A 26928-nucleotide genomic window follows, 5' to 3' on the forward strand; every position below is an offset into this window, starting at 1 on the left:
CCAGTATGATAGGACAGAGCAGACAACATGGGTATTTTTCTGTCCCCAGAGAAAAATGTGAGAATAGACAGTATAAGGTGGTGCAAAGACTGGATTTGCTTTGAAATTAAGTAAAACAGAATAAGACACAGTAAAAAATAAGCAGAAGTAAAATGCACAGTGAAGTTCAGTAATAAGTAAAATGCATACTTTTAGAAGTTCAGTAATATTTAGATGGCGTGCAATTTAGTTGATCATAAAAACACTGATGTTGTCCTTCATTAGATTTCAGAGTTGATTTTACATTTGGTTTGTTGGTTGCTCAAGGAATAATGTCATAAAAACAAAACCTATATATGGTATTAATAATTTAGTCTATCACATGAAAAAAACCTTCATATTTATTGGAAGCTTATCTTACTGCAGTCTTAAAAGCTACTTCTGCAAGCAAACCATTTGAAGCACCCTTTGACAAGTTTCTTACCACTGCCTCGTTCTTTGGAACAGACGGATTTTACATTGTGAGAAGGCTGCCTTGGATCCAAAAAGGAGACATGTGCCTGTGATCCTACTGCATACACTGACCACTCCGGACCATAAGCCAAACACACATTCTCCCTGCAGTATGGCAACTTTGTGGAAAGTAACTAGAAACAAAGAAAAGACAAATCAACACATTATGATAAGAGAAAAAAACACTAATAAAACAATTCTGTAAACTATGTTCAAGGCAGTTGCAGTGAAAAAACCCAAAACGCAGCTAAAAATAAGTTCATCACAACTATAAAAGTTTAAGAGAAAAGCAACCTGACTCAGAGAAAAAACAACCCCTGAAGATTAGATACCTTATCTGAACAAAACTGAGATGATAAAGGCTGAACCATGTATTATGCAAAGAACAATGGACATTTTGGCATATTGTTTTACATCTTTCTAAGCTGGTATTTCTTCAGCAGGTGTACAGAGACATGATCTCAGCTGAAAAAGCTTACTTCATACAGTAGTATAGATATTTGTGGGTTTGATCTATAATTACACTTAAATAAGTGCAACTTCCTTTATGAAGGCTACTAATTAAGTATCAATTATACTCTCTATGGAACAGCTCACTTCAGCTCACCCAGAACTGGCAGAAAGTTAAGAGCACTTCTCACCCTTAAAAATAAGGTGAGTGGGAAGTTTCTTTCCCCAAGTTTTAATTTTTAGGACATTGCATTTTACTTAAAGATTTACGTGTTTGTCATGGTTTAGGAATGGTATTCCCCAATTTAGTGTTCTCACTGAATCACCCCAGACCACACACTGCTTACACACTTCCCCCCCACCTCCCCCTGCAGTGGGCTGAAGAGGAGAATTGGAGGCAAAAAAAGGTAAAAAGGTAAAGGTCATGGGATGTGATAAGAACAATTTACTAGAAACAGCAATTAAATAAGAAAATGAACAGTAACAACAATACTAAAAGCAGAGTGTACAAGACAGGTGAACGATTCACACGCGGTTGCTCACTACACGGAATCCAGCACAACCTGACCATACACCCCAGAAAAACCAAAAAAATGCCACCCTCCGCTGTCCCCTCTGCCCATGACATGAGGTGGTATTGAATAATCTCAGGGTCTGGACTGTGCCCCTCCCAACTGCTGCAAAAATTAACCCTGTCCTGGACAGAACCAGGACTTTATCCAACCCTTATTCTATACCATCTAAATCACACCCAGATCCTACATCTTAGAGATATATACACACACACAAGCATGGGTACCATTCCCTTAGTCAATGGCTGTCCATTCAAAATGTCTTCCAAGACAGGAGGGCTGGCGTGCTGTTGGCTGTTTGCTGCATCAGGAGCTCATGACTGGTGTATCTGGAGCAATCGATCCTCATTGTCCATGGTAGTTATGGCACACAGTGGCAGTGGCATTCAGCAACCAATATTAAACAACTCAACATTACAGGCTGTTCTCACCCAAAAATCAAATCCCCTTGAGGTACACATTGCATTCCCCCATCTCTTTGCATTACATGCCAAATGCACCCAGGTCCTTGAGCAAAAACAATCCCACAGATGGATTTGCCTTTCCTTGAGGCAGGACTGATCCAAACTGTCTTCCCCAACACATTTCTCATATGCACCACAGGGACTTTATCCCCTTCTATGGTATATGAAGGTTTTGATAGGGCAGAGCCAGCTTGATTGGTAGAGCCTCTAGAGTTAACTAACCAGGTGGACTTCACTAAATGTTTATATCAATGTTTGAAAAGCCAACTTCTACCTGAGCACCTGAGCAGCAATGTCTTGCCACAATTCAGCAGACCAGATGAGTTTCCTTTTATGCTGCCAATTGGTCTTTTTCCATTGGTCCAGCCACCCCCACAGAGTATTTTCTACCATCCACGAGTCAGTGTAGAGGTAGAGTGTTGGCCACTTCTCTCATTCAGTGATACCTAAAGCCAGCTGGACGACTTTCAGCTCTGCAACCTGACTTGATCCAACTTGTTGCTTGGTAGCTTCTGCAACTCGCCATGTAGGGCTCCATATGGCTGCTTTCCATGTTTGATGTATCCCTACAATACAGCAGAAAGCATCAGTAAAGACAGCACATTGCTTTTCATTTTCTGATATCTGATTATATGGTCGGGCCTCTTCAGCATGTCACCTTCTTCTCTGAAATTAGTCTGAAATTTTTGCCTTCAGGCGAGTTTGTAATGACTTTCAAGATTGCTGAATGATTGCGGTTTTCTATTTGAGTTCATTGTGTGATCAGAGCAATCTACTAGCTCCACATGGCATCAGTGGCATGATGTGTGGAAGGGACTTTTCCTTTGAACATCCAGCCCAGCACTGGCAGTCAGGGTGCCAGGACGAGCTGTGCTTCAGTGCCAATCACTTCTGAAGCAGCTCAAACCCATTCATAAGCTGCCAGTATCTCTTTTTCAGTTGGGGTGTAACAGACCTTGGATCCTTTGTATCCCCCAGGGATCATCCTCGAGTCTTTCTGGGTACTTTTTGCCAGAGGCTCCAGGAAGGATGATTCTCCCCGGCTGTGGTATAGAGCACATTTTTCACATCTTGTCCTGTCCTGACTGGCCCAAGGGCTACTGCATGAACACTCTCCTGGTTTAATTTGTTCAAAAGCTTGTTCTTGTTCAGGACCCCACTTGAAATCATTCTTCTTCCAGGTCATGCAATAGAGAAGGTTTACAATCAATCTGACTGTAATCTGGAATATGCATTCTCCAAAAACCCACAGTGCTAGGAAAGCTTGTGTTTCCTTTTTGCTGGTTGGTGAGGACATAGCTGCTATTTTGCTTATCATATCTATTGGAATCTGATATTGTCCATCTTGCCATTTTACTCCTAAAAGCTAAATTCCTGGGCAAGTCTCTTGACCTTACTTTGCTTTATGGCAAAACGTGCTTTCATGAGAATCCAGATTATCTTCTCCCCTTTCTCAAAAACTTCCTCTGCTGTGTTGCCCCATACGATGATGTCATCAACGTATTGCAAGTGTTCTGGAGTCTGACCCTTTTCCAATGCAGTCTGGATCAGTCCATGGTAAATAGTGGGGCTGTGCTTCCACCCCTGGAGTAGGTGGTTCCAGGTGTACTGGATGCCCCTTCAGGTAAAAGCAAACTGCGGCCTGCACTCTGCTGCTAAAGGAATGTAGAAGAAACACATTGGCAATATCGATGGCAGCACTACTTTGCTGCCTTGGATTCCAGTTCATACTGAAGTTCCAGCATGCCTGGCACAGAAGCACTCAGTGATGGTGTGACATCGTTCAGGCCATGATTATCCACTGTCAGTCTCCACTCTCCATTGGACTTATGTACTGGACACATGGGGCTATTAAAGGGTAAGTGGGTCTTGCTGACCACTCCCTGGTGCTCCAGTTCACGAATCATCTTGTGGATGAGGGTCACAGAATCCTGGTTGGTGCAGTATTGTCAACAGTGCACTGTTGTGATAGTGATCAGTACCCTGTTCTTTGACCCTCAGCAGTCCCATAGCAGAAGGATCCTCTGAGAGACCAAGCAAGGTATTCAGCTGCCTAATTTCCTCTGTCTTCACAGCAGCTATCCCAAAAACCCAGCAATGTCCTTTTGGGTCCTTGAAATACCCTCTCCTGAGGTAATCTGTGTCAAGGATACACGGGGCCGCTGGCCCAGTCACAATGGGGTGTTTTTGCCATTAATTCCCACCCAGGCTCAGTTCAGCTTCCAGTATAGTCAGGTGTTGGGATCCCCCTGTCACCCCAGAAATAGAGATAGATTCTGACCCTACATATCTCAATGGCATCAGGGTACATTGTGCACCAGTGTAAATTAAAGCATTGTACTCCTGTGGGCCTGATGGGCCAGGCCATTAGATCCACATAGTCCAGTAGATCTGATTATCCCTTTCCTCCAATGGGCTGGAGGCAGGGCCCCTCTAGTTCTGGTCATGGTACTCATTGCTCACTTCTTATAAATATGATCAACCACAGGTCCCTTCAAGAGGTTTGGAAGTAACATCAGCACCTTCCCTTCTGTCTGAGGACCTGCCCACTGGAAACTGAAGCAGAATTTTCCTTGAAGAATTACCCATGGTGGTTGTTCTTCCTCTCAACTCACATACCCATAGCTCCTAGGGCAGAGGTGGGTTTTCCATCCCACTTCTTCATGCCCTCTCTGTGGTCATGCAGGTAAAACCACAGGTTACCTACCTTGTGGTGTATTCCCTCTCTCTCTTGAGCAGGGGCATGCTTGCTCTTAATAGCAGAGACTCTGGCCTGTACTGGCAGGGCACAGGACATTTTCTCTTTAAATTGCTGGAAGTCCATGGACACCTGAGATGCAGGCCCACAGGGAGGAAGAGAGACTTTCCTCATATTGCCAGAGTTGGGCAACCAAATTATCCACTGTTTGTTCTTGTTCTGTCCATGACATCACTGCCAATGAGTTGGCATATGACAATGGCATGCTCCCATATGAAGTTGTGCCACATGGGTTGTGTGCCCTAAACTTCATCTGGATCTACAGGGGACTGCTTGTTATTTGAATCTCTATAGAGTACCTCCAGCACAACTAATTCTCTCAGGTACTGGATACCTTGCTCCATGGTGTTCCACTTGTCTTGGTGCACTGATAGATCCTCTTTGAAAAGATATCTTTCCCTCACACTTGACAGGAGTCACCTCCAGAGGCTGAGGATTTCTGTCCTTTTTCCAATGCTGTTGTCAATGCCTGCATCCCTGGAAAGGGATCCCAGTTGCTTGGCTTCACTATCCTCCGATTTCCAACTGTGGGTTGTGCTATCCCAGCATCAGAGCAGGGGGTCACCAGGGGCTCACCCTTACTAGGGGCTGAAATATTTTCATATATCGTGCAGCTCACCTGGGGATAGGGATTGGGTGATTATCTCTGTCCCTGCTTCTTCCTCCTGTTCTGAGGGCCCTACTTCCTCTTCATCCTTCACTATGCAAACTGATTTGATCTTGCATTTCTTTTTCTGTATAGGTATGACTGCTACTGGCATGTGTTGTTCCTCTGGTTCAGTTGCAGTTTGAGTGGCCACAGTGGCAGTTGCTCTGCTTTTCTCCTCCTCCTCCCCCTGAGGGTGCTGTCTAGTGACGAGTGGTATCTGGTAAACAGTAGCCAGGGCCCAGCACATTGCATTACTTTGTGCCTCTCTGGAATCACCACAGCATTTTCCTTTCAGATATTCTGCCACTTTATCAGGGTCCTGTTCAGGGGTGAACTTCCAAACCATTGGAGAACAGAAGTCCTCCGAAACCGTCCCATTTTCTCCCACATTCCATGCCACTCATGACTATCCACCCTCCGGGTAGATCTCTGAATGACCATACAAGAAGTCTCTTTCATAATTCTAAACATGTACTGAGTAGACATAGCAAGAAGAACATGTGCCTTCCTTAACATCCAAAGGAAATTCAAAATTCTCACAAGCTGTTGTAACAATCCTGAAGGAGGAAAAGGGTGTGAAAATCTGGGGCAAATCATCCTCCCCTGTTCTCCCTACAGACAGTACAATTATTAATGAATTCCCAGAGGTAGCACCCAAGGCAAATGCAGGAGAGCAGCACTCAAGACACATCCTAAATGACCCTCATTGCCCTTGATGTTATCATGTCATAAACTGATATCCCACAGTACAGCAATAAAGCAATGCTGATCCCTCTCCCTGCTCTGAAAAAGAGCACCATGAAGAGCACATGGGGGAACATATACAGGGTTAGGTACCATAATGTGAACAGATCAAGCAAAGTTGTGACCAGTGGCTCTGTACCTAATACAAATGCTTAGATCGAATTTGTTTCCAAACTGCTCTGGTCAGATGTGTTGTTATCTCAATGCTTCATGCCTCACATTGGGTGCCAAATTGACTGTCATAGTTTAGGAATGGTATTTCCCAATTTAGTGTTCCCATTGAATCACCCCAGACCACGCACTACTCATTCACTTCCCCCTGCGGTGGGATGGGGAGGAGAATTTGAGGCAAAAAAAGGTAAAGATTGCGGGTTGAGATAAGAACAATTTACTAGAAACAGCAACAAAATAAAAAAAATAAACAAGAACAATACTGATAGCAGTGTGTACAAGACAAGCGAATGATTCACACGTGATTGCTCACTCTGTAGAACCTGGCACCACCCAACCATACACCCCAGCAAAACTGGAAAAATGCCACTCCCTTCCATTCCCTCTACACTTGGTGTGAGGTGGTAGTTAATAACCCCAGGGTCCAGGCTGTGCCCCTCCTGGCTGCTGCAAAAATTAACCCTGTCTTGGCCAGAACCAGGACAGTGTTTTACAAACACTGCTGCTCTTTCATCAAGCATTTATAGGAAATAAAGAATAGTGAATAGCCTTCAATGCAAAGCAATGTTTTAAGTTTTACACCAACAGAAAAGCACCTTTGATAGTGTGTGCTCTGCTTTCCAAAGATGAAAATACCCATCCAAGGACACAGCTCCCAGTTCCTATTATGAAAAAAGGAAAAAAAAGAAGAAAAAAAGTAAGAGTTAGTTTTTGTATTATAGATATCCTTACAAACTCACACTCCAGGTTGCTTCTCTAGTATATTTTATTTAGATGACTTTTTTTTTCAAATACATATGGACAGTTTTAGTGATAGTAAAAGATTTTAAAATCACAGAAAATTCGGGGAGCTAGAAAGAAAGGTTTAGTAGGCCCTGGGAAAATGTTAAAGGTAGGGCCTGGGAAATGTTAGGCCTTGTATTTGCTAGATCATGTGAAACTGCACCTGTGTAGTCAGTATATGATAAATGATATAATTGTTAGATGTGATTAGATATAATTATTGTTTAAAGAATCATGAGAAACTATGTTAGAGGTTTGAGGGGGATCACGAGAAATCCATGCTTAGATGAAATCAATGTATACAATAGAACAATGTAAGTTTAATAATTAATATGTACGTTATATAACGATAGAATATAAAACATGTTCGGCGCGAAACCATGTCAGAGTCAGATTTGGGTCTGTGTACCCCTGACACCCAGAGTTCTTAATAAAAGCACCTGCATATAATCATTCCGTGATTATGTGTTCCTGAACACTAACATTAGGACTACTCAACTGTCTTGCTTATCTTACTGACCTTGTTCTTATTGTTGAAAGCCAATGCTCGGACTTTACAGTTGTCAGGATTGGTGTTCTCCTTAGGAATATCCTTCAGAGCCCTGTGTGTTATGTGGGCATAGACAGGAACTTGAGAGAGATTATGCCTGGCATCAGTTTTGGACAACACATCCTCTGTAACTTCCCAGAGACCCATCGAACCATCCCGGGAACCTGAATAAGTAGTCCATAACAGCATTTCAAATATACATAATTATCCTTTTTAGAAAATGAACTGCAATAAACAGTGAGGTCTTAAAAAAAGAAAGGATACTTTAGATTCATTTAATCTAACTGAACACACTGTTGGTGCCTATGTATTAATTATTATTAACAAAATCATTATTTTACTGAGGTGTTGAGTTCATAACATTGTGAAGTTATTGTCAACTGGTTTGTCTACATTGTTTCCAATCAGCTAGATCACCTCATCTGTTTTCAAACTGATTGAGATGCATCAAAAAACCATGATCCTGTACAACAATCACCATTAGAGATTCACATGTAGAATAAACTCAGAGGCAATTGAATAGCCTATGTGTTCAGCCTGAGCCTGGCTTACTGAGGCTGAGATTGACAGTCTATTAAACCAATACAAAAACCTACAAGAAAACTCAGTGGGGTTTATACCAATTCTAGACAGTTTGATTTCTGACAGTATGTTTATGCATATGTACACATACATTAGTGAACCGAACAGAAACATATATTTAAAACCACAATTTGCATCAATTTAAATAAAATCTACTGTTAATTCAACTCATTCAACCTCTTGCTTAAAGAATGCAACACAGGAACTGAGGCCAAACAAGCAAGAATTAATTTTATTTTTCGACTGAATTTGAAGATAATGATACAAAATATGAATCAGTAAGACCAACAATACTGGATGAAGAAAGTTAAATGTCTTTGGTTCAAAGATCAATATGGATTTAATCCAAGGTCCTATACCCATCCCTTCTGGTGTTTAGGCAACTCACTTCCATTTAAGTCAGCTCTGATAGATTTGACATGTACCTCCATTTCTTCCCTACACAATGTCACTTAATGAGTTTTTTAATGCAGATATTTGCGTTAGAGAATTGCAAGGATCAACTCAAGGGTTAGCTTTTGTTTTTTTTTATATTACTGAATCATCAGTTGAAGCATTTGATTTTTATATGAGACTGTTAGGATTTTCTGTCACCTGCAGTTTGACACCTCCTTGAATGGAATACAAAACCCTCTCAGCACAGAAAGACAGTAAACTAATACATTAATTCAATGGCATATTGCTGCCTTTACTCAAGGTAAGTAATACTTTATGAAGTTGCACTGATTATCCAACTACACTGACTAAAAAGTTAGTAATTGACCTTTTCTATTAGAACCTTCTGTATTAGTTCCCACAGTACGTGTGCCTATATATATAAATACACACACACACACACACACACACACACACACACACACACACACAACTTTGCTGATAGCTTGATAAAACAAACTGAGTTTTCATTAATCAGTCTTCCATAGAATTTCAGGAAACTAGTACTGTTGAGCTGTATCTTGAAATTATTCTGGTGTAGAATCCTTCCCTTGAACTTACTGTGTTAAGACACCCTCTCATGTCAACACCTACTGTAAAGACAACAGTATTCCCTCCAATACTAGAAAAAAAAAAAGTACAATCTAGACCAGGGCTCAACAAATTAAAAAAAAATTAAAAAAGCTAAGTGCTGTACTAAGATCAAGAATGGTTTAAATAGGCAAAGTAGCTCCAAATGGTTTCAAATCCCTTCTAAAGGTGCTTCCCTAAGACCTATCAAGTGCTGTACATCAGTATAAAATTCCGGGGAAAAAAAAATTAAAAATTAACATTACCAGAAACAGCCATAGTATCACTTATCCATGCAATTGAAAATATCCAGTCCTTATGTCCATCCTAAAAGAAAAAAAAAAAAAAAAAAAACAAACAAAAAAGACAGATTTTCTGTGCCATTATATTCTGCAGTGGTCTCAAGGCAGACGAAAAAAATATTAAAGTGAAGAATACTTAAGTGCAAACTCAGAAAGAGAAGACCTATGCTAAAACATATAAATAGTATTCCACTATCCAGCTGTAGCAGTTTAAGTACTTAACAGTAATTTTAACTTTTATTGATTTTGACATGTATAATTAATAGAGAGCAATTAGGCAATAGAAAAACAGATCTCTGACCAAGGAAAAATTAATGTCAATTCTAAGGACTTGGATTTTTTCCATTTTGAAAGCAGTGTTCTTTACTTCTCTAAAGTAGCTGCTTATTTTTATTTCCTCAAATGCACATCCCTAAAAAGAAACAAAAAAATTATGTTTGAAATATATGACCTACTGGTTAAATTTTCAAGAATCTTTACCTCAGAAGGTGAGAAGCCTGTGTATAAAAAAAAGACCATAAGGGTCTAGTTCTGTTTGAAAAACTGCAGTCACAGTGGCACACGAATAACAAGTAATGCAAATCTTCATATTCAAGCCTTTCTGCAGCTGGTTATCTGCTACTGCAGAAACTCTGACCTGAGCTCTGCTGTTGTAGTTAACGTCTATGCGAAGTCCTGAATCAAAAAGGAAAAATAAGAGTGAAGTGCTTACAGGACACCACTATACCCATTTCAGCCGTTTTCTTTTTAAGATTGGCTGTTTTAAAAAGGCCTCATGATGTTTCAAAAATAAAACCAGTATCAAAGTCTATCAAAGTGCCACAAGCCACTGGGTTAGAACTACTCCTCAAAGCCAAGTTCCACCTGTGAAATAATACATATATAAGCTGCACTGGAGAAGAGAAAGCCTTGAATCACCTTTACAACTTCTCAAATGAGTTTTTTCACTAAAGCTAAGTTTCAGAGATCATCATCACCCCAATTAGACTTTGACGGTGAAGATTTTGTTACATTTTCAGTGCTTAAAAGTAATCTGAAGTAGACCTGAATGAGGATAAGAAAGAAATCTGACTTAGAACCCTGAGAATCCTCTCGTATATTTATGTACTCATTCATATTTAATTCACTCTCCACTACAAAACTCCCAAATTTTACACTTGCTTTGACCTTACGCACTTCAAAGTAGTAATTCTTGGGACAGAATAAAATTTCCCCAAATACTCCCACTTACATCTCCCACACACACAGGATCAAGTGTAGGCAGACGATAAATTGCAAGACTGTTAGGGTTGTCTCCACCTGTGGCCAGAAAGGTCCTTGAGGGGTTGAGCTCAATGGCATGAATACCACATCCCTGCTGGTTCACCATGGCAGGTTCACGATCTTTCAGAATAGGAATCTTGGTAATTTGACCAGTCTGGACATCTATTACAAATAACTGGGGGAAAAAAGCAGATACAAGTCATTATCACACAGATAAGAAAACCAAGGTGGTCAAATATTTTTCCTATTTTGAACTAACATTCTTTTAAATGTAGAATCCACAAATGTTGCAAATATGGTTGAAAAATGTATACATTCCTTCTTAAAACAACTAAATTAAATAACTGGGTTTTACTTTAATCATCCATCCTTGTTTTGGCTAGGATAATGTTAACTTCCTTCTTAGTAGCTGGTACAGTCCCGTATTTTGGATTTAGTATGAGAATAATGTTGATAACACACTGATGTTTAGTTGCTGCTTGATAGTGCTTACTTTAAATCAAGGACTTCTCAGTTTTCCATTCTGTATAAGCGAGCAGGTGCACAAGAGGCTGTGAGGGAACATAGCCAGGACAGTTAACCCAAACTGGCCAAAGGGATATTCCATACCATAGAACATTATGCTCAGTATATAAAGCAGGGGGTTGGGATTGGCTGGGAGCTGCCAATCACTGTTGGGGGATGGGCTGGTGTGAGAGTCTGTCCGAAATATCCCTCATCTGCCTCACGATCGTCATTGGGGGGACCACTGAAGAAAAGACCTCCCTGTCTAGCCCTGTAGGAGAAAGTCACATGTCAAGCAGGGCCCTGAGACCTGAGAGCATTGCTAAGTTATTGTTTTCACATGTGTATTTATTGTATGCTACACTGAGCTCAACAAGAAGAAAGAAGGACATTCTGACCTTTTTGCAACAATAGCTCTGGGATTTTTCCCCACCTCTCGGCCTGGCTGGACTTCTCCTGAGTTTCGGGGTGGTCCCCCAAAGAAGACCCCTCTTGCTCGTTTGCAACCACCATGACAGCCAAACTGAGATGTAAGAAGCCTCTTCACCAGAGAAAAACCGAGACATGAAATCCCTATGTGAGAAGGCCCCCTCCAATGCTTTCCAAGGACTGGGACTGAAACCCTCAACCCAGGGGAGGTGTGTGGGGGGAGGCAAGCTGACCAAAGCAAGATGGATGTTGCAGGTGCAAGCAGTGGACTGAGAAGACAATGGCTCTCGCTCACTGCTGAGAACATGGACTGTGTGTACCCTTTCCAAATACCATTCTTTCCCCCAAAGATACAATAGATTACCTTTGATTCGGTTTCAAGATCTATTCCCCTTACCCCATCAAAAAAGAGTATAATTAGAGTCCAGATGACCTGCACCCCTGAGATCTTGTCAGACGTGACCTGGTGAACTCCATCAGCTGGACATTGAAGGACTTTGCCGTTCTACGTTTGGTAGCTATTTACCCTTTTCTTTTTCCTTCCTCTTTTCCCTTATTTTTCCCTTTTTCCCCAATTCCTCCCCAACGCATTTTGGCTGTGGTTATTTCAATAAAGGTCCATTTGTTTTGATTATCGCTGCAAACCCCCCTTGTACCACATCGGTTCCTTTTGCACTCTGAGATCACGAACCATCACGAAACCCATCCGTGAGGATGGCTCGTGACAGCTGGGCATGGGTCAGTGGGTGGTAAGCAAATGTATTGTATGTCATTTCTGTTTCTTGGATTTTATTTCTTTTTTTCCTATTATAACAATAATATTTTACTTTATTTCAATTACTAAGCTGCTCTTATTTTAACCCACAGGTTTTACATTTTTTCCAATTTTCCTCCCCATCCATCCAGGGAAGGGGAGGGTGTGAAAAACGCATGTATTTTATGATTGGCTTTTCTCAAATATTAAAATGAATATTATATGTGGTGTGTTAGAAAGTAATGCTGTATTAGTTTTCTTAAGTACTGTATTAAATATAGTTTTAGGTTATAAAAATTGTTAAAATAGAAACGATGCTATGTAGGATACTTTTTTTAAAAAGAAAGGACTCGCAGTGAGATAGCAGCCACAGGACACCTAAATCTTTCAGAGAAGAAGAATTTATGGCCCTCTTATCAGAAGAAACCAACTTTTTCCCGCCTCAAAGGCGCTATTAGGATTTGGAGGAAGAAGTTGACGATGACCAGACAGAATCCTGTATTTGAATGGAATTTATGCATCATGTATGAAGTGTATGAATATGCAACAGGCTATTATTCTTAAGGGTTAATCCTTTGTTAACGGGTGTCCTTTGTCGGGCTCGTGCTGCCCAGAAAAAGGTAGCCGGAAGTCCGTAACTCTTTGTCTTTATTGTCTCATATTGTCCTAATTCAGTTTGTCCAAATTATTATTACTCTAATTGTATTACTATTATTATAACCATTTTATTACTATTAAACTTTTAAAATTTTGGAAACAAGTGATTGGCATTTTTAACTGAGGGGAAGTGAGTGAACAGCTGTGTGGTACTTAGCTGCCACCAGTTGGAGTTAAACCACAACAGTCCATTTTGGCACCCAAAATGGGGCTCAAAGCATTGAGACAATGACAGATCTGACCAGAGCATGTTAAAACAAATTTCTTATAAGCATTCATTATATTAGTTTAATAGTCATGGGTCACAATGTTGATTTATTTACTCTCACAGTTGTTGCACTTTTTCTCAGAGTTGTGTTGTGTGACACTTGCAGTATGTCTTCCCTGTGGTGATGTTTATCATCCTTGAGGCCTGGACCAAGGTTATAATTTTGTTGTACTTCGTAATACTGGCCTATGATATGATAGAACCACTGGTCATGAAACTAACCTGGTATGTGTCCTCACCATTGCCATCCTATCTGTACCTCAGGAGCCATCTATTGGGAACTATTAACAGTAACATCATCTTCCTTTCCTCCTCGAATACATCTTCCAACATCCATCCATCCATCCATCACTCCATCCTGCCTGCCTGCTTTCCTTCTCCTCCAGGATGATTACAGTAGTATTTGAGAATGTGTAAGATTTTAAATAACCTTTCAATACACTTGCAACCAACCTGGCCCTTTTGCTAGGAGCCAGCATGTTGCTGCATATAGTTCAGGTCTTCTTTCAGATTAAACAACTATTTAAGAACATCCCCCAGAGATTTGCCCTGAGGCTGAATAGTTCTGAGTGATGGGGTATGCAGGATAGTATGGGCAAGTGCCTAGGACAGTGAGCACCTCCAATGTTTTTGAACCTCACCCCTGAACAAGTGCATAATCGGGAAGATGTGTGTTAATGTCGTTATAAACAATTCTATGGGTGAAGGTGTGGGTGCTAATGTCTTTGAAATGGGTCTTTATGTCTCTACTGACTTAGGGCAGCAGGTTTGTTACAGGGCCCAGACAGCTTGGCTCCTGAAACAGACAAGTGGGGTCTGCACAAGGCTGAACTTCTGAACTTTGGGGTAAAACACTAGGTTCAAGGGGGAATATGAGGTAGGCAGTTCGGGAAGGCTGTACCTTCCTAGTACCTCAGCCAGTGGGGAAAGGAAGAGGGGGCAACATGCAGCTGGTAGTTTAGCATAAAAGGAGGCTGTGTCCACCGAAATCCCGAGAGAGAAAACCCTGCAGGCATGTGCCCCAGTGGACTCTCTCCCTTTATTTGAATAAAGTTGCAGGACTCCTTTGTCTCCTTTATGGACACTAGCTTTTCATAGTATGAGAAACGACTGCTCACTTTTTAAAATTTTAAAGGTTTATAAAACCTTAACAAAAAATACAACAAAAAGACAAAATAAGGAAAAATTACAGCTCTGGGAGCCCTCGTGACTATCAGCCACATGCTCGCCTACAGAATGGATGCTCCACCGTTTATACTGCTACCCCCTCCTAATGTCTTATCAGTCGACTCCTTCCTTGCCATCTAGTGGTGGAGATCACTTTCTTACATCTTGATTGGAGGTCAGGTATTACTATAGTAACAAGCCAACCCTCCCCAAATGCCCCAACTACCAACTACCAAGGCCATTCCGTGATATAACAATGCGGGGGGGGGGGGGGGGGAATGACATATTAAAGTAACATTACTATACATCTACAAACCTTCTTTTAACATACATATAATGTTCACCCCTTAATTGTGAGAGCCAACCATCTCATTACTCATCTATAACAATAGCGTGATTTTCTGTACACAGTCTTTGTGAAAAATGCTTTTTTATGATTGGCTTCTTGCAAATATTAAAATTAATATTATATGTGTTATGTTAAAAAGTTATACTGTATTAATCTGTGGAAGGGGCTAACAGCGGGCCTGTTAGCTAAAGGAGTGAGAAGAAGCTGAGAAGCAAGAAGAAGCTGATAAGGAGCTCTCTCCAAGGCTGTAACCAAGGAGACCAAGAGAAGTGAGGAACTGAAGAAACATAAGAAGACAACTTTGCAGCTGGACAAAGTATTTTTAGAAAGTTAGTTGAAGTCCCTGTAACTTTTCACCAATAGTGTTATGTTGATTTATTGTAGCCAATAGTTAGGGTAGAAGAAGCATAAACAATTGGAAAGTGTATAAAAGGTCAGCTGTGAAAAATGCATGTATTTTATGATTGGCTTTTCGCAAATATTAAAATGAATATTATATGTGTTGTGTTAGAAAGTAATGCTGTATTAGTTTTCTTAAGTACTGTATTAAATATAGTTTTAGGTTATAAAAATTGTTAAAATAGAAACGATGCTATGTAGGATACTTTTTTTAAAAAGAAAGGACTCGCAGCGAGATAGCAGCCACAGGACACCTAAATCTTTCAGAGAAGAAGAATTTATGGCCCTCTTATCAGAAGAAACCAACTTTTTCCCGCCTCAAAGGCGCTATTAGGATTTGGAGGAAGAAGTTGACGATGACCAGACAGAATCCTGTATTTGAATGGAATTTATGCATCATGTATGAAGTGTATGAATATGCAACAGGCTATTGTTCTTAAGGGTTAATCCTTTGTTAACAGGTGTCCTTTTTCGGGCTTGTGCTGCCCAGAAAAAGGTAGCCAGAAGTCCGTAACTCTTTATTGTCTCATATTGTCCTATTTCAATTTGTCCAAATTATTATTACTCTAATTGTATTACTATTTTTATAATCATTTTATTACTATTAAACTTTTAAAATTTTGAAAACAAGTGATTGGCATTTTTAACAATTTGGTAGCAGAGGATGGTTAACACCTCGCTGCTGGTGCTTTAGGAGAGTCAGAGTGGGGAAGGCGCGCCCTGCCCTCTTTGGCAGCCTCGCTCTGTCTCCCCTGAAGTGACCGACAGACGCAGGTTACGATCTGTGGACAAAAGGAGGCAATAAAACAAAGAGAAGGGAAAAAGGCTCCCTACAACCGCGGTAATTGGCCCCCTAAGACTAGTAGTGCGCACGAAGAACCCGGGAAGGAAAAAGGATTGGTAAGTATTTCTCGGGGGGGCAGGTACGGGGGGATGAATGTGTGTGAATGAGAGGTGGGCTGGTTGTCCCAGACCTGCCAAGTGAGTGCTGGAGTCTCCCATGCTGCGTTTCTGTCTTTTCTCGAGAAAAGCAGCCAGTAAAGAGACAAAGCGAGTGATAAGAGTGAAAGAATCCCCCGGGGTAACTGGGACTGGGTCTCAGGGAGGGGTTGGACCCCTCGGAGGTAGGGAGCAAGGTTTCCTAGCCCAATCCACTAGGAAACAGGACAGGAGGGGCCCCTAAAAACCTGCTGGGTTGAGGGATTTATATTCCAAGAGCATCCAAGAGCAGGGTTGAGCAGAATTCTGTCGGAGTGAGGATATGCCCGAGAACACTCAGGGTGGGACAACACAGCTAGATTGAGGGATGAAAATTTTTGCCCAACAGCATCCAGGGTTGAACAACACAGCCAGATTGAGGGATAAAAAATGCCCAAGAACATCCAGGGTTGGACAACACAGCAAAACAAATTAAATGCCCAAGAGCATCTGTAGTTGTATCACACTGCTGGGTTGAGGGACAGAAAATGCCCAAGAGCATCTGGGGTTGAACAACACAGCTGGATTGAGGGAAAAATACCCAAAAGCATCTGGGGTTGGACAACACGGCAGGACTGAGGGAAAATTGCCCAAGAGCATCTGGGGTTGGACAACACAGCTGGGTTGAGGGATATCCAGTAGCACCGGGACTGGCCAGTAACACCTAAACTTGTAATAGGTGATGTGAAAGTAAAAGGTACCTTATTGTTGTTTTGTGGTGTGTGAGAGTGAGAGACACACAACGTCAGCCTCAACTTCCCGAGCGGGTAGGAAGGGGGAGGCAGTGGAAAGAGGAGTGAGTGACCCGCACACCAGGCTATTGTTCCCGGGTAGGTGGGAACTTTTGGGCCGAAGAGAGTGAGTGACCTGCAAACCAAGCTAGTTTTCCCCGGGCGTGTGAGGGGGCCGTAGCTGAAGAGTTGAAGAGTGTGAGTGACGCACAGACTCACAGGTGAACGGGCACTGGAGGCAGCCAGAGTCAGGGCCCTTCCAGGAGGCCCGGAGATACTGAGACCTAGAGGCCAACCCCAAGGCGAGGGGTGCCACAGGGACCCGTGATTTTCTGGCGACAGCGATCCACTTTGTGTCTTGAGGGTGTGAAGGAATGTGTAAAAGTGAATGAGAAATAAAAGTGAGTGAATGTAGATGAATGAAAGTATAGGTAACGTGGATTGTGCATTTTAAGCCTTACCATATCTCCTTGGAGGGAGGTGTATTGTATTCAAAAGCAGTGTGAGAAAAAGGTGGGGGGTTTTTTGAGTGTAAGTAGTTGAAAGAAAAGTGGTATTTACGTTGTTAGTAAAAAGTGGAAAACAGAAGCAGGGGATGAATAGATAGAATATTGAGAAATGGGGCAGAAATCCAGTAAGGTGGATACGGGAAAGAAAAGTGGGAAAAAATTACCAACAGAAATACCCCAAGATAGCCCTTTGGGAGTTATGTTAGCAAACAGAAATACAACTCCTTGCAAAATACAGGGTATGTAGATGTTGATGAGAAAAAACATGCAAACTTGTGAATTACATACTCTAAAAAGAGCATTAGAATATTTAACACAAAAGAAAGGAGTTATATATTGATTCAAGGTATGCCTTTAGAGTAGCACATACCTTAAGAAAAATTTTAAAAGGGAGATTACTTAATTCAAGAGGAAAAGGATTAGTACATGAGAAACTTATCTTAGAGGTTTTAGAGGCATTAAAATTACCTAAGAGAGATAGCTATAGTACATATTAAGGGACACCAAAAGGTAAAGACCCCAGAAATAAGGGGAAATAATTTGGCAGTTCAAGAAGCTAAAGACGCAGCAGAAAATGGAGCTGAAAGAGTTATATAATAACTCCAAATGAGGAAAAATTGGAAATTCCAAAGTTTAGGGAAGCAAAAAAGGGGAATTAAAACAAGACAGGTGGTGAACAAGATAAATCGGGGAAATAGAAACCTCTTGATGAAAGACAATTAGATAATAAAATGCTTACTAGGGAATAGCAGAGGACATGTATCAAAAAGCCCTGTGGGATACTCGGGCTTTGTGTGATCGTTTTTTTTTTAAGGAACTATAGGTGCATTGAGATTTTTGGAGTAGAAAAGCAAGTAACTGAAAGATGTATAATTTGCCAAAAGATAAATAAAAAAGTGATGAGAAAAACAACATGAGAAGGTCGTAAGTTAGCTCGTCGACTATTTCAAAGTAACCAAGCAGAAGTTTGGATTTGTTAAGCTCTGGATTTATTTGTAAAAACCGTTTAATCCAGAAGAAAAAGAGTATACCACATGCTGGGGAGGGGGGAGGTTGTAAGAAAATAACATTTTTGAAAAGCAATAAAAGAAAAACAGGGAAAGTATAAAGCTAGGAACAAAGTATTACCTCATCCATTCCCGTCTGTTTCCCCACTCGTTCGCAGCTGCACCACCCCCCAGCCCCGGTGCCGGCTCCGGCACAGTCCGTCTGTCCCAGTCCGTCTGTCCCAGTCCGTCTGTCCCAGTCCGGCCGCCTGGCCCGCGGCCGCTCCGCTGGCCGTGCCGGGGGATGGGGGTCTGTCCTGTCGTGTGGACCGTGATTACCACGCTGACCGCACCGAGGGGGGTCCCGTCTGTCCCATCCCCGGCTGCCCTGACTCTGGTCGGCTACCGCCGCTGCAGCCGGGGTCAGTCGCCGACTTTGTCTCTGCCGGATCAGCCATGTGGGGGCTATCCACGCTCCAGCTCGGTCTGCACCGGAACAGCCCCTCGGGCGATCCCGGCTGCAGACCCCGCCTTTGGAGGACCTAGACCCTGAGCTGTGCCAAGTCCCCCGTCCTGCCCTGAGCTCCGTTCCCTTGGTAACCACAGCTCCGGCTGCTCAGGGGAACTCTCTAAAGGAATCACCTTATCGAAACACTAAAAGTTCAGTTAAAAGAAAGCCCTCTCCTGATTCTTCCTAAAAATATGGGAGAAAGGCTATAGAAGATAAAAATTCAAAAAGAATGGGATAAAGGGATTAGTCTATTTCCATTAAGAGAGGTTCTCACAGGAGGGGACGGACCAGGGTTTGTAAATGCTCCTTTGACTTCGTCTGAGGTCTGAAATTTTAAGAAATAAATAAAAGATATATTTAGAGGATTCCATAGGCATAGATGAACAATTGGACCAATTTTTAGGTCCAAACATTTATACTTGAGAAGAGATGCAGTCTGTAATGAAAATAATTTTTTTTTTCTCAAGAAGAAAGGTAATTAATCAGAGCAACTGAAATAAAAGCTTAGGAAAAAGATAATCCACGGGGACCCCCAGAGAAGACAAAATGCCAACTGTACCTCCTAAATAAAGTTAAAATATTGAGGAGGGGAGAAAACACATGAATAATTATCGCAATTACATAACCAAGGGAATAAATGAGACAGCATATCAAAGGCGAAATGCAAAAACAAAAGGTTTTTGAGGGACAGCTTTTAGAGGAGAAAGAAGAAACTCCAACTAAATAGATAAACTTAAGAGAAATAGGAAAATGGTCCTAAGTAAGCGGAAGATCTGAAAATCTTTAAAGAGATGGGAACATAGGAGGAATAGGGAGGTCATAAGCTCTAATTTTTTTGGGGGGGACAAATACCATCTGGAGCCTGTGATAACTTTAAAAGTGGGTCCCCAAGAAGAAGAATTAGAATTTGTAATAGACACAGGGGCAGAGAGAACCTGCCTGTTATATGTTCCAAAAAGTTATAGTGTGAGCAAACATATAGTGAAAGTAACAGAGGCAAAAAGAGAAAGTTTTACATTTCTGGTCATTAAAGATGTGGTAATTGAGAGAAGAAACTAGAATTTGGATGGGAGATGTCTTATTGGTCCCAGAGGCAGGTAGCAATTTATTGGGAAGAGTCTTACAAGTGCAATTAAGAATAGGAGTTATATCAGAAAATGGGAAAATGACAGCTAGGGTTTTAAAATTAGGCCAAGAAGACGAAGAAAAAAAAAATCAACAAAGAAGTTTGGGCTGGAGAAGGAAATAGAAGAGGAGTAAATATCAACCCCATAATGGTTACAATTGAGAGAGGAGATTGTCCCATACGTGTATGTCAGTATCCTGTATCTTTAGAAGGACAGGAAGGTTTGAAGCCAGTAATAGAAGGACTAATAAAAGATAGGGCATTAGAACCTTGTATGTCTCCTCATAATATCCCTATTCCCCCAGTAAAGTCTGATGGGAGTTATAGACTAGTACAAGATTTAAGGGAGGTTAATAAAAGAACTCAGACTCACTACCCAGTGGTAAAATATCTTAGACACTTAATAAATAAAAGTAGCTGGAAACCCAACCATGAGAAAATTGCAAGAATTGTATTCCTTCTCCCTCCCTCTTCAAAGAGGGAGATCAGAAAATTACCTAATTATTGAAATATTATAGATTATAGATTGAGGGGTACACACAGGTAGCAAAATTTGTGTATGAAAAAAAATTGACAGAAGGAGATGATATAAAACAGACCAAAGAAGATATTGTTAAATTAAAAGAGTTAAGTTAAAACTAGCCTAAGTACTAGCTTTAAGCTTACCCTTGTTTGAAAAATACTTTATCATTTATACATAAATACAGAAAATGGAGTAGCTCATAAAATTTTAATTCAGGAGTGAAGAAGAGTAAAAAATATCTAGTAGCTTATATATCAAAAGATGTTAGACCCAGTAAGCCACAGCTAGCCAGTATGTATTTAAGTTATAACAGCTACAGCAATCCTAGTCAAAGAAAGGTCTAAGCTTACTTTTAGAAGTAAATTAGTTAAGTTCACCTCGTACCATCTGAGGTGTGTTGAATCAAAAAATAAAAACCAAAAAAAAAAACAGGTAAGAAGGAAAGAAAGAGAGAAGTTGAAGTAGGGAGGTGGTTAGCAAACTCTGAGATGTTAGAACGTGGAGTGATGACATCTTGGTGCTAGAAGAGAGCAGGAGTGTGAATGCGGGTTTTTTGCATGAAAGGCAGGGAAATGTCTTAACACATGGTTGTTAGGAGGTTATTCAATGCCGAACTGGGGTCCAGAAAGGGTTCAGCAGGACGGACCCTCCTTGAAGGGAAAAGAAGATAAGTTGACTAGAGAAAGAAAAAGAATGTCAGGAGCACCTGAGGACGCCAAGTTTGGGGTAGTCAAGGTTGGGAGGTGTCTGACCGCTCCCTACGAGGTCTTGGGGACTGCGGCAGGGACCGATCCATGGAGGTGACCCGGCGGCAGTGCTGGCAGCAGAGGACACAGGTTTGCCGGGCAGGAGCGGGCTGGCTCCATGGCGGAACTGCCGGGGGGGGGCTCCCAGACTGTCGGGGTCCCGAGTCGAGGATAGCAGCGTTGGCCCCGGTAAGTGGGTCCAGAGAGAGAAGGAAAGAGAAAGAGAGAGAAGAGAGAGAGAGAGGGCAAAAGAGACCCAAGGTATGCCCCCAGGGTCCCCATGCCTGTGGCTGTTCTGCTGTTCTCCCCTGCAGCAAAGTGGCAGCACCGGGGGAAGGGCGAAGAACAGCATTGACAGCAAGGCTGTGAAGAGAGGGGGAGGGGGCTAGCACTAAAAGATAAAATCAAAGCAGAGATTGATGACTCTCCAAACCTCACAAAGTAGGTTGTTTTTCTTAAGTAATAAGTTTTTTTTTAGTTTTTTTCTTTTGTGTGTTTTGTTTGCTGTTAAAAAGAAGTTGTTGTTTTTTTTTTCTGAAGAATGGGTTTGTAAGGCTAAAACAATTAAATGCTGCTGAAAAAGTAAAAAGCAATAGATGTGATACATCTCGTGTTGAAATTGGTCAGGCTTTTCTTATTTAACTAACTGTAACTCACAGAAAGAAGAATTTGCCTCTGCAGCTATTAGCGCAGCTGGATAGAAGAAGAAGAGGTTGCTGTGGAGAAAGCTTTTAGCTAAACCCAGAAAGTTTGGAAGAAAAGCGAATGGTAGAAGTTAATGCAGTATTGTCTTTCTTTTATTACTATGCTATTAAGGAGTCCTTTCCAGGTACTACTGAAGCAACAATCAGAATCACGGAAAGAGGGTGAATTAATGCCAACAGAATCAAAAGACTTGTGAAGAAACCTGAAGAATAGACTATCACATTTAAACCAGGTGATACCGAACTGACTTTCCAATGGGGACTGAGTGGTAATAGTTTGGAAAAACCCAAATGATCCAAGAAATGTACAAAGAATAACACTGAATTGAGAAGTAAGACAACGCTTGTATCACTGGTTTCAAGCACTGCCTGAATAAAACATCTCCTTTGGGGAGGAATATTTCAGATAGAAAGATCAAGACTGTTTTTGTATTCTGACCTTAGCCTGTGAATTGTACAGGGGAGAAGGGGAATTACCATTTCCATTAGTAAACTTTATTTGATTCATTCCAATACTGGACATGCTAGCTGGGTTATAAGTAAATGCTTGAATTGTGGGAATAATTAGTATTGTGGTTCACAAAATTTATGCTCTTATTGCAAAAAGTGTAAAGTAATAACTTTGTTTTGTGGATGGGAATTATTAGTGCCTGTTGAATGAGAGATACCTGAGGAACGGTAGGAGACCACAGTGAAACGGTGTCTAAAACAATTTGCCTAGAAAATAGTTAAGAGAAAGTGACAAGGAAATAGAGGGCAAGACCAGATTGGCCTCTGTATTTCGCCACCGAGAAGATCAAATATACCTGCTGTGGGTTGCAACCTCACAGGCATGGGAGGTGGGAGTATAAGCCATACTGGACCTCTGTTATTCCTGTTTCTGTCACTCATTTGTCGTCTTTTCCCTTTCGGGATACCAGCAAGATTGTGTCACAAATGCTACAGAAAGCATCACATGGAAAGAAACCAAAGTTCCTCTTTTATTACACACACCTATGTCAACAGCCACTGTTATAACCCATCCAAATTAAGAACCTGTAGGCAAAAAGGAGAAAATTATTGGATTACAAGAAACTTAGGAAAAAGTGGTAATAGATTTGAAATTGAATGTCCAAAAGCAGATAGATGGATTTGTTTTACATTTAATCTTGAAGAGACAGTTCAAGATTTGGTAAAAAAACAAATAGTAAATGAAAAGGTAAAACCAGCACAGCAATTTAACTCTGTATTGACCCCAAATTATCTATTGAGTCATATTACAAGACTCCAAGCAGTTATAGAAATGATAGCAAATAAAGCTGCCCAGGCATTAGAGTTAATATCAAGTCAGCTAAGCCAAACAATACCTGTAGTGTATCAGAATAGGTTGGCTTTAGACTATTTATTGGCAAAAGAAGGGGGTGTTTGTGGAAAGTTTAATATATCAGATTGTTGAAGATTGATGACCACAGAAAAGTCATTCTAGCAAAAGCGAGAGAAATCAAAGAAGAAAAATATATATATATGCATATAATAACCCAGGTACCGGTCCAAAATAATTAGAAAACAATGTTAAAACCTAGCTGGTGGGGTAATGTATTAGAAGAAATTAAGATCATCATGTGTTACAACTGATTTTATATCTCTTCCTTGTGTAATCCCCTGTTTTATTTTGCCAGCATAGTCCAGAAGATGCAAATAGATAAGAAATATTGCTCAAGCCAAAGGATTTACAAAGACTAAGAGTGGGGATTGTGAAAAATGCATGTATTTTATGATTGGCTTTTCGCAAATATTAAAATGAATATTATATGTGTTGTGTTAGAAAGCAATGCTGTATTAGTTTTCTTAAGTACTGTGTTAAATATAGTTTTAGGTTATAAAAATTATTAAAATAGAAATGATGCTATGTAGGATACTTTTTTTAAAAAGAAAGGACTCGCAGCGAGATAGCAGCCACAGGACACCTAAATCTTTCAGAGAAGAAGAATTTATGGCCCTCTTATCAGAAGAAACCAACTTTTTCCCACCTCAAAGGCGCTATTAGGATTTGGAGGAAGAAGTTGACGATGACCAGACAGAATCCTGTATTTGAATGGAATTTATGCATCATGTATGAAGTGTATGAATATGCAACAGGCTATTGTTCTTAAGGGTTAATCCTTTGTTAACAGGTGTCCTTTGTCGGGCTCGTGCTGCCCAGAAAAAGGTACCCGGACAGTCCGTAACTCTTTATCTTTATTGTCTCATATTCTCCTAATTCAATTTGTCCAAATTATTATTACTCTAATTGCATTACTATTTTTATAACCATTTTATTACTATTAAACTTTTAAAATTTTGAAAACAAGTGATTGGCATTTTTAACATCAGCCATGTTCAATAATAAAGAGTCGCCATCTGAGACTGCTTGTGGTCTCTGCTTTGTGTCGTGACCGCCTCAACAACGACATTAATCCTTTTCAGCAGTATGTTAAATATAGTTTTAGGCTATAACAAAATGTTAAAAGAGAAACTATGCTATGCAATATACTTTTTTTAACTAGTTCAAGATAGGGATGAGATAATCCAGAAATTCTTCACACCGAGATAACAGCAAAAAGACACTAAAATCCCAAAGAGAATTATTGTCTCCTTATCGTAAAGAACTAGTCTCCTTCTACCTCCTTCCAGACACTGAGGGGCCAACAAGATGAAGGGGGGGAAAGTTGACAATAACCAGAGAAATCCCTAGTTTGAAAGGAATGTATGTATCTTGTATGAGATATATGAATATGCAACAGGCTATTGCTTTTAAGAGTTAATGCTTTGTTAGCAAGCTATGCTTTCAAGAGGAAAGCATCCAAATGTTCGTAATTCTTTGCTTTTAATGTCCTTTATTGTCCTAACTCTGATTGTCCAAATTCTTATTGCTCTAATTTGTATTACTATTTTTATAACCATTTTATTACTATTAAACTTTTAAAATTTTAAAACAAGTCATTGGCGTTTTTCACAGTCTTGTTTAAAGTGGTGGTCCTATGGAAAGTCTGGTCCTCCTGTGGAAGTTCGGGTCCTCCTCTGGATCTGTCCAGTGGTAGTGGTGGTGTCCCAAGCCCCTAGACCTTGAGATTACATGTGGTCAGGTTCAGGTGGTACCTCCCCCAGGGCAGGGAGTTTCACAATGGATTGATGTAGTCCTATGAGTCATCGGATATTTTTGGAGTCCCTGATGGTCATTCCAGCTGCCTATTCTGCTGTTTCTCAGGCAACCCCCTCTCCCCACAGGAGATGGGAAAAAAATTCCCTGAAGAACCCAAACCCACGACACCAGCTCTGGGAATACAAAGACAATCTCTCCCTCTCTCATGTCAGCTGTGGAAAAACTGTCCTGGGAGTTCCACCAACTCAAAGAGGATATGCCCTACTCTACACCTGTAGGGACCAGCATCTCAACTATTACCATTAAGCATCCTCTTACTCAAAAGAGAGGATATAGAAGGTACACACCATGGGGTACCTTGTGGTTTTGCCTGTGGGACCACAGAGAGGGCATGAGGAAGTAGAATGGAAAACCTACCTCAATCCTAGAGGCACAGGTAGAGGAATTGCAGGGCAAAACAATCACAAAAGAGGGTTCTTGCAGGAAAGCTGCTGCTTCAAGCTACAGTGGGCAGTTTCTCAGGCAGAATGGAAGGACTGATCTTACTCCCGATCCTACAGAAGAAAATTCTAATCCATTTCTACAAGAATTAAGTAGAGAATCCTATGATCAGAAGTAGAGGGCCCCTGCCTCCAGCCAGGTGGAAGAGAAGGAAAACTGGGTTTACTGGACTTGTAGATCCAATGGCCTGGCACATCAGACCCACAGGGGTACAAGGCTCTAGTACATACCAGTGCACAGTGTATCCTAATGAAATCAAGCTATAGAGGGGCAGAACCCATTTGCATTTCTGGAGTGACAGAGGGATCATAACATCTGACTGTATTGGAGGCTGAAATCATCCTGACTGGGAATGAATGGCAAAAGCAGCCCACTGTGACCAGCCCAGCGGCTCCCTGCGTCCTTAGCATAGATTACCTCAGGAGAGGGTATTTCAAGGATCTAAAAGGGTACCAGTGGGCTTTTGGCATAGCTGCCCTGGAGACAGAGGAAAGTTATCAGCTGTCTACCCTGCCCAGTCTCTCGGAGAACTTTTTAGTTGTGGGGTTACTGAATGTTGAAGAACAGCAGGTGCAGATCGCTACCACAACAGTGAACTAGCAGTAATATTGCAATAACTGACACCCTGATTCCAACCCATAAGCTGATTTCTTAACTGGAGAGCCAAGGAGTGATGAGCAGGACCCACTCACCCTTTATTAGCCACATTTAGCCAGTGCAAAAGTCTAATGGAGAATGGAGACTGACAGTGGATATTCGTGGCCTGAACAATGTCACACAATCACTGAGTGCTGCCATGCTGGAACTTCAGTAAGAGCTGGAGTCAAAGGCAGCAAAGTGGTGTCTCAACTGATATCACCAGTGGGTTTTTCTCAATCCCTCTGGCAGCAGAATGCAGGCCACAGTTTGCTTCCAGTACACCTGGAACCAACTGCCCAGGGGTGGAAACAGCAATACCATCTGCCATGGACTGATCCAGACTGCACTGGAAAAGGATGAAGCTCCAGAACTCCTGTAATACATTGATTAAGTCATTGTGTGGGGAAATACAGTAGAAATTTTTGAGACAGGTAAGAAAATAGTCCAAATCCTTCTGAAAGCCTATTCTGCTATAAAACAAAGCAAGGTCAAGGGACCTGCCCAAGAGATACGGGTTTTAGGAATAAAATAGCAAGATGGG

The 26928-nt window shown here is 41.1% G+C and overlaps 1 protein-coding gene across 1 annotated transcript in view; it reads right to left on the bottom strand.

Moving 5' to 3' along the window:
* The window catches only part of LOC129132392 (DDB1- and CUL4-associated factor 12-like), a 47841-nt gene that overhangs the window by 11979 nt on the left and 8934 nt on the right, over positions 1 to 26928 (bottom strand). The window contains exons 3-7 of the mRNA XM_054651456.1: positions 10754 to 10960; positions 9487 to 9547; positions 7604 to 7797; positions 6897 to 6962; positions 464 to 626 (exon numbers count right to left, since the gene is read on the bottom strand). Of these exons, the coding sequence (XP_054507431.1) occupies positions 464 to 626; positions 6897 to 6962; positions 7604 to 7797; positions 9487 to 9547; positions 10754 to 10960 (691 nt within the window). The remainder of the gene's footprint in view (positions 1 to 463; positions 627 to 6896; positions 6963 to 7603; positions 7798 to 9486; positions 9548 to 10753; positions 10961 to 26928) is intronic.

Source organism: Agelaius phoeniceus, chromosome W, assembly GCF_051311805.1.
Source record: "Agelaius phoeniceus isolate bAgePho1 chromosome W, bAgePho1.hap1, whole genome shotgun sequence".
Taxonomy (NCBI): domain Eukaryota; kingdom Metazoa; phylum Chordata; class Aves; order Passeriformes; family Icteridae; genus Agelaius; species Agelaius phoeniceus.